The 14,499-nt window shown below is 46.4% G+C and overlaps 1 protein-coding gene and 1 long non-coding RNA gene across 3 annotated transcripts in view; one reads left to right on the top strand and one right to left on the bottom strand.

The window, feature by feature from the left end:
* LOC140398450 (uncharacterized) overlaps positions 1 to 12,364 on the top strand; it is a 31,534-nt gene extending 19,170 nt beyond the window's left edge. Inside the window, exons 2-3 of the long non-coding RNA XR_011937492.1 lie at positions 9,302 to 9,473; positions 12,240 to 12,364. This is a non-coding gene — a long non-coding RNA (uncharacterized lncRNA). The remainder of the gene's footprint in view (positions 1 to 9,301; positions 9,474 to 12,239) is intronic.
* Positions 1 to 14,499, bottom strand: part of itga3b (integrin, alpha 3b) — a 272,129-nt gene that overhangs the window by 111,271 nt on the left and 146,359 nt on the right. For both annotated transcript variants that reach the window (XR_011937490.1, XM_072487143.1), the window contains exons 5-6: positions 10,683 to 10,787; positions 5,008 to 5,212 (exon numbers count right to left, since the gene is read on the bottom strand). Coding sequence is in view for 1 of the 2 variants with exons in the window: in XM_072487143.1 (XP_072343244.1) it covers positions 5,008 to 5,212; positions 10,683 to 10,787 (310 nt within the window). In the remaining variant the exon portion in view is untranslated. The remainder of the gene's footprint in view (positions 1 to 5,007; positions 5,213 to 10,682; positions 10,788 to 14,499) is intronic.

Raw genomic sequence — 14,499 nt, 5'->3', positions numbered from 1 at the left:
AGAGAAAACCACTTAAAGCCAACAACAAACAAAATATAAATCAAATGTGATTGAACATGTTTATGGGACTGATGCAGACACAATAAACAGACAGTAAAGTACAAAGACAGAAAAGCCTATTAACCTTAACAGTGACTTGGTCTGCGCTATTATATTGCACTGAATGCTGAATATCAACAGAAACTACCTCTTTGAGGTTGTGGAGAACAATTTACTGGACCTGAATGAAGTGTTGCTTATTAGTTGTTGTTTCTGCATTTGGTCTTGTGTTGGATGCAATGTTTTGGCTCTTTCTTACAGGCATCCAAGAAGACATTTTCCTCAGTGGAAAACTGCTGGATGTCAGATAGGTGCCGTGCACACTTAAGTGCAGTGCGCTCGAAAAAAACAGCTGCTTGCATTTTTCATCCCCTGGGTTATTTGTACAGCCCAGGCAGAAAAATGGACCACCCGCAGCTGGGCGTGGCAGCGGGCAATAGGAAGACACAACAAAAGCACATGGCAGACTGCTTAGCACAGCAGCAGAAACAAGGAGACCCCATGTGTTGAGTCTAACTAAAGAAAACCTCACCTGCATGTTGCTTTGTGTTCATCAACTTGTTGGACACTAACAGACGCTCCCTTTTCCACTGCCACTCTTAAAATGGGGACAAAGCTAGTTCTCACATGGAAACTGCTGTTCAAAATTAATATTTTACTCCAATTAATTATAGTCCAACTGAATGATAAAAATCATTAGATTGCAGAGTGCCGGTGTCTCAATTTCAAGATCTAGATCATAAAACCGCCACCTAAAGTTCCGAATGCATCATTTATTAGCTATTTTGGAGACAGTGTAGCTGGAAGATTGCCCCCTTCCTTGATTTCCAAGTGAAGATAGTGGTGGTTTTGCTTCCACCTACTACCATATTTCCCCAGACTAAAACTTCACACAGAGGACAAAGCACCATGGCCAGGATTTTCTGGCCTCGCCCACTGGCGAGAGTGGACATTCCCGCCAGAAGTCAATGGAATTTTGGAAACCACTCCCAATTTTGCCTCCTGGCCTGTGACGCCTCCTGCTGTCGGTAGGGCCAGAAAACCAATGCTGGAAACTGTCCTCCTGGTTACGTGGCGCACTCCCAATCCATCAACTGAGCTATCTACCCCCACCTCCAGCACCGCAGCAGATCAACACAGCTCACTCCCCTGCACCAACAGTCTGAAACTCATTCTGCTGAGCCTTCCTAGTTATGTTCTAATGTCACACGTCATGTGCAACCAGGAGCAGCGGAGAATCTCGCATCGGGCAAAAAGCGCCAATCCCATTGCGATGTAGAGCGCTGGCAGTGGCATCGAGGTTTTTTATTATTTGTTCATGGGATGTGGGCAGTCGTTGCTGGCTCGGTCAGCATTTATTGTCCTATTTCCCACCCCTGAAGACATTTAAGAGTCAATCACATTGCTGTGGATCTGGAGTCACATGTAGGCCACACCAGGTAAAGACGACAGATTTTGTTCCCTAAAGGACATTAGTGAACCAGGTGGATTTTTACACCACTCGACAATGCTTTCATGGTCATAATTAGACTTTTAATTCCAGATTTTTTATTGAATTCAAATTTCACCATCTGCCATGGTGAGATTCAAAACCAGGTCCCCAGAGCTCTGGATTACTAGTCCAGCGACAATACCACTCCTCCACTGCCTCCCCCCAGCAGGAGGATGAAAATGGATAATTTGAACCCATTTGCATCCAATTAATGGTCTGGACACCGGATTCTCCATACCTCCGTGATGCTCCAGCCCACTCGGCTAGGATTCACGTGGGCATTGATCGGTGCAAATATTTGCCAGTGTGGCCTTGTCAAGGCGGACCTTGAGGTAAATATTTAACATAGGTTTCCCCCAAAGACCATCAGGGCGCCCCTCCCCCCACAACGCAAATCCAGCCCATTCACCCCCAGCGGCGCCCATCAGACCCTTCTCACTAGAGACCCCTATATCAGAGGACCCTCCATATCAGAGATTTTCCCATCAGTCATTCCCTGCCTGGAAACTTGAATGAAATGAGAAGAAACAATCCAGCCACCTGGCTGTCTGGAAGCTATTATCCAGTCAATTACAGCCTATGAAAAGCTATTGCTCTTTGAGAGTGAAGAGGCCTTGCAGATCAATTGATCTGAGGGGGTTTAAAGCCTTGTGATGTGGTTTTGACTTTCTATGAAATAATAGCTGTTGCTTTCTACACCTCTGCCTGAAACAGCAGGTATACGGGAAGGGTATGTGATTTTCACTGTTTCTGCCTCCTGCTCTTTAGCTTCCAGGCAGGGGAGACTGATAGGGGGAGCGGGGGAATCTCTGATATGGGTGAGGTTCTCTGATATGGGTGGGGGTTCACTGATATGGGAAGGGTCTCTGATGTGGGGGAGTCTCTGCTGGGGGTCTCTGATGAGGGGGGAGGGCTTGATGGGATTGTCTGGTTGGTGGGTCTGATGGGGTCTCTGGTTGGAGGGGATCTGGTGGGGGGTCGAGTCATCTTCATGCATGCATGCTATGCAGTGGGTGACCCAACAATTCCCATGGTGGGGAGGGGGGTGGGTGAGGAGGATGCTCTTATTTATTTGTGGGAGGGGCAGGACAGAATTTGCATTGGGGGGGGGGGCCAGCAGCCGGATCTCGGTATCAGGCCACCCACTCAAAATGGTTGCCCAATAGCTGTATTCGGAGTGGAATCCCTTCAGCTCCCCACCATGCAGAAATCCGCATGGCTCAGGAGAGGGAATCACTGCTGGGCTCCTAGCGTCTACGCAAACAAGAAGTAATTAAGTCCGGCGTGTGAATAGTCTCCCAATTGGTGAATCCCGGTCCATTTGTTTCATTGGCTGGTGCAAAACCTTGGATTTTTTTTTAAAGCAAAGAAGCAGTTAGAACTGCAAGGACATGGGGCGGCATGGTGGCGCAGTGGTTAGCACTGTTGCCTCACTGTGCCAAGGACCCAGGTTCGATCCCGGCCTCGGGTCACTGTGTGGAGTTTGCACATTCCCCCAGTGTCGACGTGGGTTTCACCCCCACAACCCAAAGATGTGCAGTGGATTGGCTATGCCCCTTAATTGGAAACATTTTAAAATGGCTGTAGAAGTCACCTGACGTACAAATTGGCCAAGATTCTAGAAACCTCTGAAAGAACACTGGGGGACATATTAGCAGTTCCTCTGGTGGACTTCTCATCTGCCACTGTCTGAACTGTCTGTAAAACAGCAGATCAATGGACTACCAGACTGCCTAATTCCAGAAACAAGGAAGCACTAATGAAAGACATTGTGCAAAGAGGGTGCTATAACCACCAATCAGTTTAGATGGCATCTTGATATCTGTTGGACTACGGGAGACCAAAGCTCCTATATTAACATGGATAGCCCCACATTGCGTACCAATAGCCAACTGTCACAAAATTGGAACTCCACTTCTAACTACAGCTATAACATTCACAACAAGACTGAAGAACACAACATCATATCGCTCTCCCTGCTGTTCTCAAATTCAGATATTGGGCGGGATTCTCTGATCAGCGGTGCCGAAATCCTATTCGCCGATCGGCCGGAGAATCCCCGATTACGTCGAAATCTGCGGCGGCGGTGTTTTTGCGGTGCTTAGCCCCCTCAAAAATGGCGTCTCTTCACGCCATCGGGACGGCCTCAGGATGTCACCCGAGGCCCTCCTCCGGTGCTCTGCCCCCGATGGCCGAGTTCCCGACGACGTGTGCTCACACCGTTCGAGGATCTCTCGTGGCGGCTACGGACTGAGTTGTGGGGGAGCCGTTCCACTGCCAGGGGAGGCTTCGCCGACGAGGGGGGCAGTATCTGGCAGGCCGCGTCTGGCGCCATGTTGCGCGGCGCGAATGCCACAGGCCACCGCCGTGCGCATGCGCAGCCAGGGACACGGCCATTCTGCGGCCGTTTTTGGCACGGGAGCCGGGAGTTCTGCACAATGCGGCTGCTAGCCCCTCACCGGTCTCGGAATCGGTGAGGGTTCGGCGCCGGTTTTGGCGTTGTAAAACGCCACAGTTCCCACGCCGGCGTCGGCACATAGCCATCAATCCAGCCCCCTGTCTTTGTTTGGACTACATCACAGAGATGGAGCTGTGTATGTGCAAGTGTTTTTATCTTTTTATACTTTTCACTGAATGGGTTTTAACAATTTTTAAAAAATCCTTACTTGTTAACTGAGATTTGGATGGCTTATTCATGTACCTTTATATACAGGCAAGTACATACTGAATTGAAAAATCATAACTTACTGAAAATTCAAACTCTGTTAGAACCAACATTATGCGGTGGAAAGGGGTGGAATTTATTCACGACTCCAGGCTCAATCGTAACAGTAATTAAAGCCATTTTTAGAACCATAGAATTGGTACAGTGCAGAAGGAGGCCATTCGGCCCATCGAGTCTGCACCGGCTCTTGGAAAGAGCACCCTACCCAAGGTCAACACCTCCACCCTATCCCCATAACCCAGTAACCCCACCCAACACTAAGGGCAATTTTGGACACTAAGGGCAATTTATCATGGCTGATCCACCTAACCTACACATCTTGGGACTGTGGGAGGAAACCGGAGCACCCGGAGGAAACCCACGCACACACGGGGAGGATGTGCAGACTCCTCACAGACAGTGACAAAAGCCGGAATCGAACCTGGGACGCTGGAGCTGTGAAGCAATTGTGCTATCCACAATGCTACCGTGCTGCCCAAAACATTCGTAGTCAGCTGGATAGTACAGAAGAGATTTGCTACACGGTTACCAAGGATGAAAGCCGACAGATCAGGGCCGGGATTCTCTTTTCCGGGGACTAAGTCCCCATGCCGGCGGGAAACCAGTGATTATCTGGTTTGGGCCTCTTCCTACCAACTTCAGTGACACAAATTCCCCGAGAAGTAAGAGCACCATTCTACAACATTCAGATGGTCATGACAAAAAAGCTCATTCCCTCCTACTACAGGTTTGAAAACTCAATATTACCTACCTATCATTGTTAAGATCAGCAATGGCCACTGAACTTCCAAAGTATGACCCTGTTTGACTTCCCATTATAGTGTGCTCTATATTTAGCTTATCTGTGCTCTGTCCAAGGATAAACACCGCCCCTGTGTGATTATGGCGGGGGCCACCTGCCACGTAGCTGAACCGATCGTCACGTGTGACCTTTTTTCCAGCAGTGAGCGAGTATCCTACAAGGAAAGAAAAAGCTCAAGGTTATCAATGAGAACAATGAGTAGGCGCTACCTGACTAACGCACTGAGCAGCTAAGCCACACAGACCAGAAAGACAGCATGTTCAAGGTTCAACCTGTGTTAAATGATTTCAGCTGGGGCTCTATAACAGCCTCAGTGTATCTAGGTGAAGAAAGCTATTGGCGGCCAGGGTGTCTGATCCTGGTTGCTCTCCACCTGCCCCTGATGAATAACATGTGTGTACGGGCATTAGGTGAATTTGGCTGTGATGCTCCTTCAGTTGAACTGCCTACCATTCCTTATTGCCTGGGGCCCACAAATGAAGTACAGCTACTTTGCCAAAATGGAGGGCACTCACAAAGGAAGCAACACATGGAAAGTGAATATATTATCCAAAAAAATGGAGAAAGAAATTGTGCAAAACAAATGTTGAAGAAAATAATTCAAAAATGATAAGCCAGGGACAGCACGGTGGCGCAGTGGTTAGCAATGCTGCCTCACGGCGCCGAGGTCCCAGGTTCGATCCCGCCTCTGGGTCACTGTCCGTGTGGAGTTTGCACATTCTCCCCGTGCTTGCGTGGGTTTCGCCTCCACAACCCAAAGATGTGCCGGCTAGGTGGATTGGCCACGCTTAATTGCCCCTTAATTGGAAAAAATGAATTGAGTATTCTAAATTTATTTAACAAAAATGATAAGCCAGGGAAGGGGACAGAAATCATAACTGCCATGAATACCACTGTCATCTCATTCAAGCAATCAAAGCTCAGATACCTTTTGCCATTTTGAGTAAACCACAAGCTACTTGTTTGGGATTATACATCTATATAGTTTGCAAATTAAGTAAATTGAAGTTTCAAAAACCTCTTGACAATGTCCGCCAGTTATGACACTTGCAACCCAAACTAGTTCTTTCAATTCACAGTTTACATGTACAAAATTATGTTTGTCAAGGGAGCAGTGTACTAACAGAAAGAACAAGTCTTCGGAAGACATATCTCGACTACCTTTAGCACCAAATGATTTTTTGAGGGGTCAGTTATTGTAGTTTAGATGGTCAATGACTTTTATAAATGATGAAGGACATCAATAGTACTGAAAACGAGAGAAACGTACCCTTTATAAGGTCAGATGTGGTGGTGCTACATAATGTTAAAGGCTCTGGTTGCTGCCAACCCCAGGCATGTGAAGTTCTAAGCTTGGCTGCCATCTTTATAGGGAGCAATGTGCAGCAGGGTACATGTGCAGTCACCACAATCTGGAGTTGCAAATATTATAGCATTGGCAGCATCGAGTTAACACCGTTTACTAAAGGGAAGCAGTCTCTTTGTACATTTGCAATTGCAGCCTCCCCACAAGCTCTGAATCTCCTGCTCTAGAGTCTCTTTCCTTAATTCGGGTCGGTCACTGGGAATAAGCCACAGACCTGCAAACGGAATTGCGTCAGAAGTTTTACCTCCTTCCCCATTTCAATCCCCAGAAACTGCAGGGAGGCTCCATCGTTTTGTGTGGCACTACCACCCTGCTAAATGGGATAGACTTTGAACAGATCTAGCAACTCAAGACTGGGCATCCATGAGGCGCTGTGGGCCATCAACAACAGCAGAATTGTATTCAACCACAAACTGCAACCTCATGGTCCAGCATATCCCCCACTCTATCATTACCACCAAACCTTGTTCGATGAAGAGTGCAGTGGAGAAGCCAGAAGCAACACCAGGCATACCGAAAAATGAGGTGGAAACCTGGTGAAGCTACAACACAGGCCTACCTGTGTGCCAAACAGAATAAGCAGCAAGAAAGTGACAGAGCTAAGCGATTCCAAAACAAACGCATTAGATCTAAGCTCTGCAGTCTTGCCACATCCAGCCGTGAATGGAGGTGGGCAATGAAACAACTCACTGGAGGATGAGGCTCCACAAATATCCCCATCCTCAATGATGGAGGAGCCCAGCACATATGTGCAAAAGGCAAGTCTAACGCATTCGCAACAATCTTCAGCCAGAAGTGCCGAGTGGATGATCCATCTCAGTCTCCTCCGGAGGTCCCCAGCATCACAGATGTCAGTCTTCAGCCAATATATTTCAGTCCACGTGATATCTAGAAACGGCTGAAGGCACAGGATACTGCAAAGGCTGGGGTCCTGACAATATCCTGGCAATAGTACTGAAGACTTGTGCTCCAGAACCAGCCGCACCCCGAGCCAAACTGCTACAACACTGGCATCTACCCGGCAATGTGGAAAATTGCCCTGGTGTGTCCTGTACACAAGCAACAGGACAAATCCAACCCAGCCAATTACTGCCCTATCAGTCTACTCTCAGCAAAGTGATGGAAGGCGTAATCAACAGTGCTATCAAGCAGCACTTACTCAGCAATAACCTGCTCACGGATGCTCAGTTTGGTTTCCGCCAGGATCACTCAGCTCCTGACCTCATTACAGCCTTGGTTCAAACATGGACAAAAGAGCTGAATGCCAGAGATGAGGTGAGCGTGACTGCCCTTGACATCAAGGCAGCATTTGACCGAGTGTGACATCAAGGAGCCCTAGCAAAACTGGAATCCATGGGAATCAGGGGTAAAACTCTCCGCTGGTTGAAGTCATGCCTGGCACAAAGGAAGATGATTGTTGTGGTTGGAGGTCAATCATCTCAGCTCAAGGACATCACTGCAGGAGTTCCTCAGGGTAGTGTCCTAGGCCCAACCATTTTCAGCGGCTTCATCAATGACTTCCCTTCCATAAGGTCAGATGTTTGTGGATGACTGCACAATGTTCAGCACCATTCGCGACTCCTCAGATAATGAAGCAGTTCATGTTTCAAATGCAGCAAGACCTGGAGAATATCCAATTTGGGCTGACAAGTGGCAACTTACATTTGCACCACACAAGTGCTAGTCAATGACCACCTCCTACAAGAGAGGATCTAACCATCGCCCCTTGACATTCAACAACTTTACCATTACTGAATACCCCACAATCAACATCGTGGGGGTTATCACTAGTCAGAAACTGAACTGGGCTAGCCATATTAATACTGTGGCTGCCAGATCAGTTCAAAGGCTGGAATACCTGCGACGAGTAACTCACCCCCTGACCCCCAAAAGCCTGTCCACCATCCACAAGGCACAATCAGGAGTGTAATGGAATACGCTCCACTTGCCTGGATGAGTGCAGCTCCAACAACACTCCAGAAGCTCAACACCAACCAAGACAAAGCAACCCGCTTGATTGCTCCTCCTTCCACAAACATTCAAACCCTCCACCACAGACTAACAGTGGCAGCCGTGTGTACAAGATGCACTGCAGTAACTCATCAAGGTTCTTTAGACAGCACCTTCCAAACCCACAACCGCTCCCATCTAGGACAAGGGCAGCAGATACCTGGGAAGCCCACCACCTGGAGTTTCCCCTCCAAGTCACTCACCACCCTGACTTGGAAATATATCCTTCCGTCGCCAAAATCCTGGAACTCCCTCCCTAACAGCACAGTGGGTGTACCTACACCTCAAGGACTGCAGCGGTTCATGAAGGCAACTCACCACCACCTTCTGAAGGGCAACTGGCGATGGGCAATAAATGCCGGCCTAGCCAGCGACGCCCACATCCCGTAAATGAATTTTTAACCCTGGCTGCCGGCCTGCCCGCGGCTTCAGGATCTGAAGATCCAACCGGTACGGCGTCTCCTGCGAATTATGTCACTGGCGTCTGCACACACGAGGACATGTGCGCATGCGCAGACTGGTATTGGCAGCCATCTTGCACAGTCATCTTAAAATATCAACAACAAAAAAATTGTTTTCATTTTCTGCTCCCATCTTTTTTATTAAACAAAGGAATGTGAAATCTTTTCTTGTCACAACCTGCCCCTTTGCCAGGTTTCCTCTTTTCACTTGCCCTTCCTCACTGGTGCTGGAGCGCTGCGCCTTGCGATCCAGCTGACAACCACTGGGCAAACCTCGGGACTCAAACCACAACATCGATTCCTCCAGCCACAGAGAAAAATAAAAAAGGGTTGAACTTGCTGTTCTCTTAACTTTCTGAATGAACCACTAAAATGACTTGCCATTAACCCTTTCCTTTTCATTCAGAAATCGAAATGACGAGCCGCACAGCTCAGCAGGGACACCGGCAGTGTGCGGAAGAGTAAAAGAGAACTGCAGGTCAATCATTCGTTCGCTGATGGCCTTCCCAAAGAAAACCTACTGATTGGAAAGACTGAGGAAAGAGTGTGAGACGGCGATGAATTTTGAATTGAACCAGGTGGGTATATAAGGAAGAGGGACCATTTATCAATCCACCTGGAAAAATCAAGATAAAGAGGGGAACGTTTGGATAATCATTGATAATTTTTTTTAGATTTTAATGGCATCAAGGGGCATTTGGAGAAAGTGGGAATACGGCACTGATACAGAGGATCAGCCATGATCATACTGAATGGCGGAGCAGGCTCAAAGACTGAATGGCCTACTCCTGCTCCTAGCCACTATGTTTCTAAAAGATGTTGTGACAAAATAGGAAGACACTAGCAATATTTAGAAATGAGAAACTTATTGGGGGGAAGGGGGTGGGGAAGAGGGGGTTTGTTTCCAGCCGTTCTCGACAACGGAATCTTTCAGTCCTGCCGACGGCAAACCCCCGCGGGTTTCCTGGCGGCAGGAGGTGGTTCAATGGGATGTCCCATTGGGAGCGGTAGGACTAGAAGATCCTGCCGACGGCCAATGGCGGGTTACCTCCCCCCGCTAAGGAAAATATCGTGGCAGAAAATCCCCCCCCCCTCCATTACCAATCATCCAGACATACTTTTTTATTCTTGTAACCAGACCCAAAGTGTGAATGATATGTTGGGTATGTGGTTTTAGTTGAATGGCAGTCAGGAAGTGATTATGTACAAGGGCTCTACCTTTAACTACAGCATTAGAAATAACCTTTCCCTGGAAGGAACACCACACTGAAAATAGTTTTTCCCATTTTAAGTCCTATCTCCGTACAGTTTGATTTCTGTGCTGCCTACAGGACATTTTTCTATCTAGGATGCATGTTGCTCTGGACAGAAATTAAAATTAAAATCTGACGTTCTTTGGTAGGTTTTCAAGGGAAATGGACTGCTTGGTGAGGTATTGACCCAGACACATCAAATTGATGCCCAAACTCTCCAGGGTATGTCCAAGACTGTTGAATTATTTTATCCACCTTTCTAGGACATTGATGCCAAAAGAGGCATGGTCCCTTTAGCTGATCACTGAACTGGGAATTGCTGGAAAGGGCATGCATGTGGTTGTTGGATGATGGCAGAATTGGCCTACATGTTTCGTTCACCCTTCCGCAGCTGAATTGCATGCTAAGACATGAAGAAAATTTTATACAATGAGAAGGGCTGCAGCTGCATATTGTACAATACCCCAGTGTACATCAGTGTCTCCAGCAGAGGAGGGATAAAATAGAGAAAGGCTTGTTGAAACGATGCTGTACCTATGTAGCTGTGAGCCTTTTCTACATCTGGAAGCTGGTAAGGGCCATCATCCAGTATATCGCGTTCCACAAATGTGATGTTCTTTTGTGAAACTTGAACAGTTCCTACGAAACAAAACAAAATGATCAGTCAAAACCTGAGCCCATATTCAATGGCATTTTCTTGTGACAATGCACTGAAAGTACAGAATCAAATACAATGGAATCTAAAATCATATGCAGTGTGATTCCAGTAAACGCCGTTCAGTAACATGAACCATTTAAGTTCCAACTGTTGGACCTCAGGGTAATATTCTCCTCGATTTTGTACTTGTGCCTTCATTGGTTTGGGTAGCTTTAATACTAACTTCACACCTGTGTGTACAAAAAAAAAGCTTAGAATATTCAACAGGAAAGTTGAGCTCAGCCTGTCTGGAGGCGACATGGCTTGGTGTCAAGTCACATTGCCCCATGAAAGAGTGTGACAAATGTTAAGTTAACTCAGTGCTAGCACTGACCAGAGTCAAAAGGATGTGGGTTCGAGCATCTTTCTCGGGCCTGTGCATACAATATGAGATGTCACCTCAATGTAGGAGGTTCTGTCTCCGCCTGCCTGTTCAGAGAGATGGCAAAGATTCGGGGGGCACTTATTTTTGGAAAACTGATAATTCTCCTGTTGTCATGGCCAACATTCGTCCCTCAACCAACCCCATCTGTTCAGTGTGGCATCAGCTGTGACCTGGAAGCAGGATCATCTCCCTCCCCATTGCATCGGAGGAGCACAGCGTGGGACAGTAGAAATTAAAAGAGGACGGAGAGGGTGGGGTGAAGTTTTCAGAATTAAAAAGACCTTCAATTTAGAAAAAAGTTTGGATTGAGCTCACAAAATAAAGCATAAAATGGAATCACAAGGTACATAGAACTGCCAAATAGAACTGACTTCATGTGAAAGGGGTTTGTACACTTTGCTGAATTGGATGAAATGAACACAGAATGGTTTTAGAGCAACATTAGAAGGGCTGTGGTGCTCAAAACAATTTCCCGATACCACATCTGTGGTTTTAGCGAATATGCCTGTTGTGCCTTGTCAATGTTTGCATGTAAACACAAGCTGACTGTGTTTAGAATTGTATAGTCTGCTGGTTTTAGTGAATCAATAATCAAAACAGATAGATGGATGTTATCAGGTGGAATGGCAGAGTTTGCAATGTGGATGCAAAGTGCCCAGCACAGCTAAGAAACCCACCCAACAGGTTAACAACCTCAAGAGTCCAACAATGGTATCAGCCATACATAAAAGCAAATTACTGCAGATGCTGAAATCTGAAACCAAAAAGAAAATGCTGAAAAATCTCAGGTCTGGTAGCATCTGTAGGGAGAGAAAAGAGCTAACGTTTTGCCATATTCACCTTAGATCTAGTTGCATAGGAAAATGCCCCAGTAGAAATTGGAATAGCCAAGATTATTGACAGGAATAGAAACTGGATATGATGAAATTGAGTTCTTTCTGTCCAGTCTGGTCTCAATCAAAAGGCTGAGTTTGGATTTGTCGATCTTGTTTCATTTTATTTCAAACAGCTTGCAAGCCAGACTCACTCTGATAACAGCAGGACCAACACTGTTCCTGAGATCCCCAGAGCAAGTGAACAAAGGGAGCACAGCATCTGGTTTCATACATATGGATTCAGCCTCAGGTTTTACATACCCACGACCAAATAAGGTAACGGTGACAAATACAAGATTCTTATAGGTCCTTTTCCCACAAACTTTGACCTGGCCATGTAACCTGACCTCCACAACCACTGATCCTGATAGGCCCATTACACATTTCTCCCCCTTGGGCCTCTTTCTCACAGCATCCTTTGCAGTATCCTTTGTGCAAAGAACCGATCCTAATAGCTACCCATCCCCCTCTCGCCATGCTTTACCCAATCTCCCTGTTCACTCCCTGCGACCTGAATCAATGTCTCTAATGCACTATTCTAACTGGTCATCCCAGTCTAATGCTCTTTTCTTTAGTTCAATTCCTCATTCTCTCCTTTTATCATTCTATGATAACTACTATGCCGCCTCCTAACCAACATGCCCTTCCGCTACCCGCCGACAACGGGACACCGGTGGCGTTGTGGCAGGTGCATTGGCCTGACGTCTGGGTTACATCTCCGTTCCGTGCAGGTGAAGAACAGACATGTTATATTTCCTTTCACCTCTGCCACGAGGGTCTCTATTGCTAGAGAAATGTTTGGATAGGTATGCCCCCTAATGGTCAAAAAGCGTGCTAACAATTTGCCAGACCAACAATAGTCCTGTTGCTGTGTCGGTCCAAATTCGGATTTTGGTTAGGCATACAACTCCCACTGTCCATTATAAACATCCCCGGGTTAATAACCTGTATCAATGTCTGGTCTGAAGGACCGTCCCGCAATTCATTACATTCCGTACATAAACACCTCATCACATTTTTACAGCCACTCGCTCTCCGTCCGGGTTCCTTCTCGTTTGATGGTCGCCAGTAACGGGATGTCATCTTGGTGAGTGGGGATGGGCGAGTCTATCGGCATCATCCGAGCCAAAGTCATCTTATAACACATACTAAGGCATCCAATGATTATACAATATATAATTATAATAACAAGTATTATCAATCCATGCATCAGGTAAAACCCCATGACCGAGCTATGAGGGCTGACTCTGAGCTGAATCCTGCTGTAGGGTTTATATCCCCCTTCTAGTTGTACTGACTAGCAGCTATCCCCGATCCTTGTCATGTGTGTGTACATGTCGTGATTTGTAAACTGTGCACGGAAATCAACTGTAAATTCATCCATCCCGCAGACCAGTGTCGATAGATTCTTTGTATTGTTCTTTCCTCAAGTCCTCACCGTGAACCATAGCTGTCGCTACTCAGGAAGGTAACACAATAGCTATATCCGTGTGTTCCACTACCTCCAAGGCATCTGATTACCTTGGGGTAGCAGCACCGTAGACGCTTCCTCATGTCCCTTAGAAACAGCACACAACTCAGTCCATCAGCGACCAAAAAGGTTTTTATCCCTCATTGGTATTTTTTTTTGGAAGTGCTTTCCGTTTCGCATTGGAATGGTAAATTATGATATCATGTACTATCCACTGATTATCTTGCTTTATGAATTGCAGAAGCTTCAATCGATTCTGTTTTTATTCCTGACTTCCTCACACTAATGTCTAACATTATACTGAACCATGTAGTGTGCCAGCCCTGGCTTACATGAGACAATACTCAGTTTTCTTCAAATCCCTTTTGCCTGTTATCATTTTCCTCACAGCATGGAGTGTATACTTGCCATTATTTGTTTGTTTGTTTCTTTACTTTGCAATAACACCACTTGCACATTTAATACAGTCAACTTTTGGGGTTACAACCCAATTGAGTCCATACATAACAGTCCCTAACAACTTACAGGACATTTTGTCCGTAATAACTATTACACTCTCCAATGCCATTGGTTACAAATTTCCCGCCGTGGCATCAAGCTGCCAAGATTCTTAAACTATTGGCATTTAAAATGCGGGGGTTCCTCGTCAGTCGCTGCCGTCTGCTGAGACCCTGAATAACTCCACCACGTAGTACCATACCCCGTGGAGACCACAGATCATCCATCAGCTAATGTCCAGTTAGAGATGTCTGACAGGAGGTTTCACTATTCAGTAATAATTTGATATTTTGATTTGTTTCTAACCCGTAAGGTTTTTCTACCGGGCTCTGTCATTTAATTCCCTCAAATATGTAGCTAATTGTATCATTAGTTTTCCCCCCCATACTGTCTAAAACATTCTTCTCTGGGGTGTAGTTCTCGTT

This window comes from Scyliorhinus torazame, chromosome 21, assembly GCF_047496885.1.
Source record: "Scyliorhinus torazame isolate Kashiwa2021f chromosome 21, sScyTor2.1, whole genome shotgun sequence".
NCBI lineage: Eukaryota > Metazoa > Chordata > Chondrichthyes > Carcharhiniformes > Scyliorhinidae > Scyliorhinus > Scyliorhinus torazame.
Note: the sequence above shows the minus strand (reverse complement) of the source record. Positions and strands in the feature narration are given on the sequence as shown.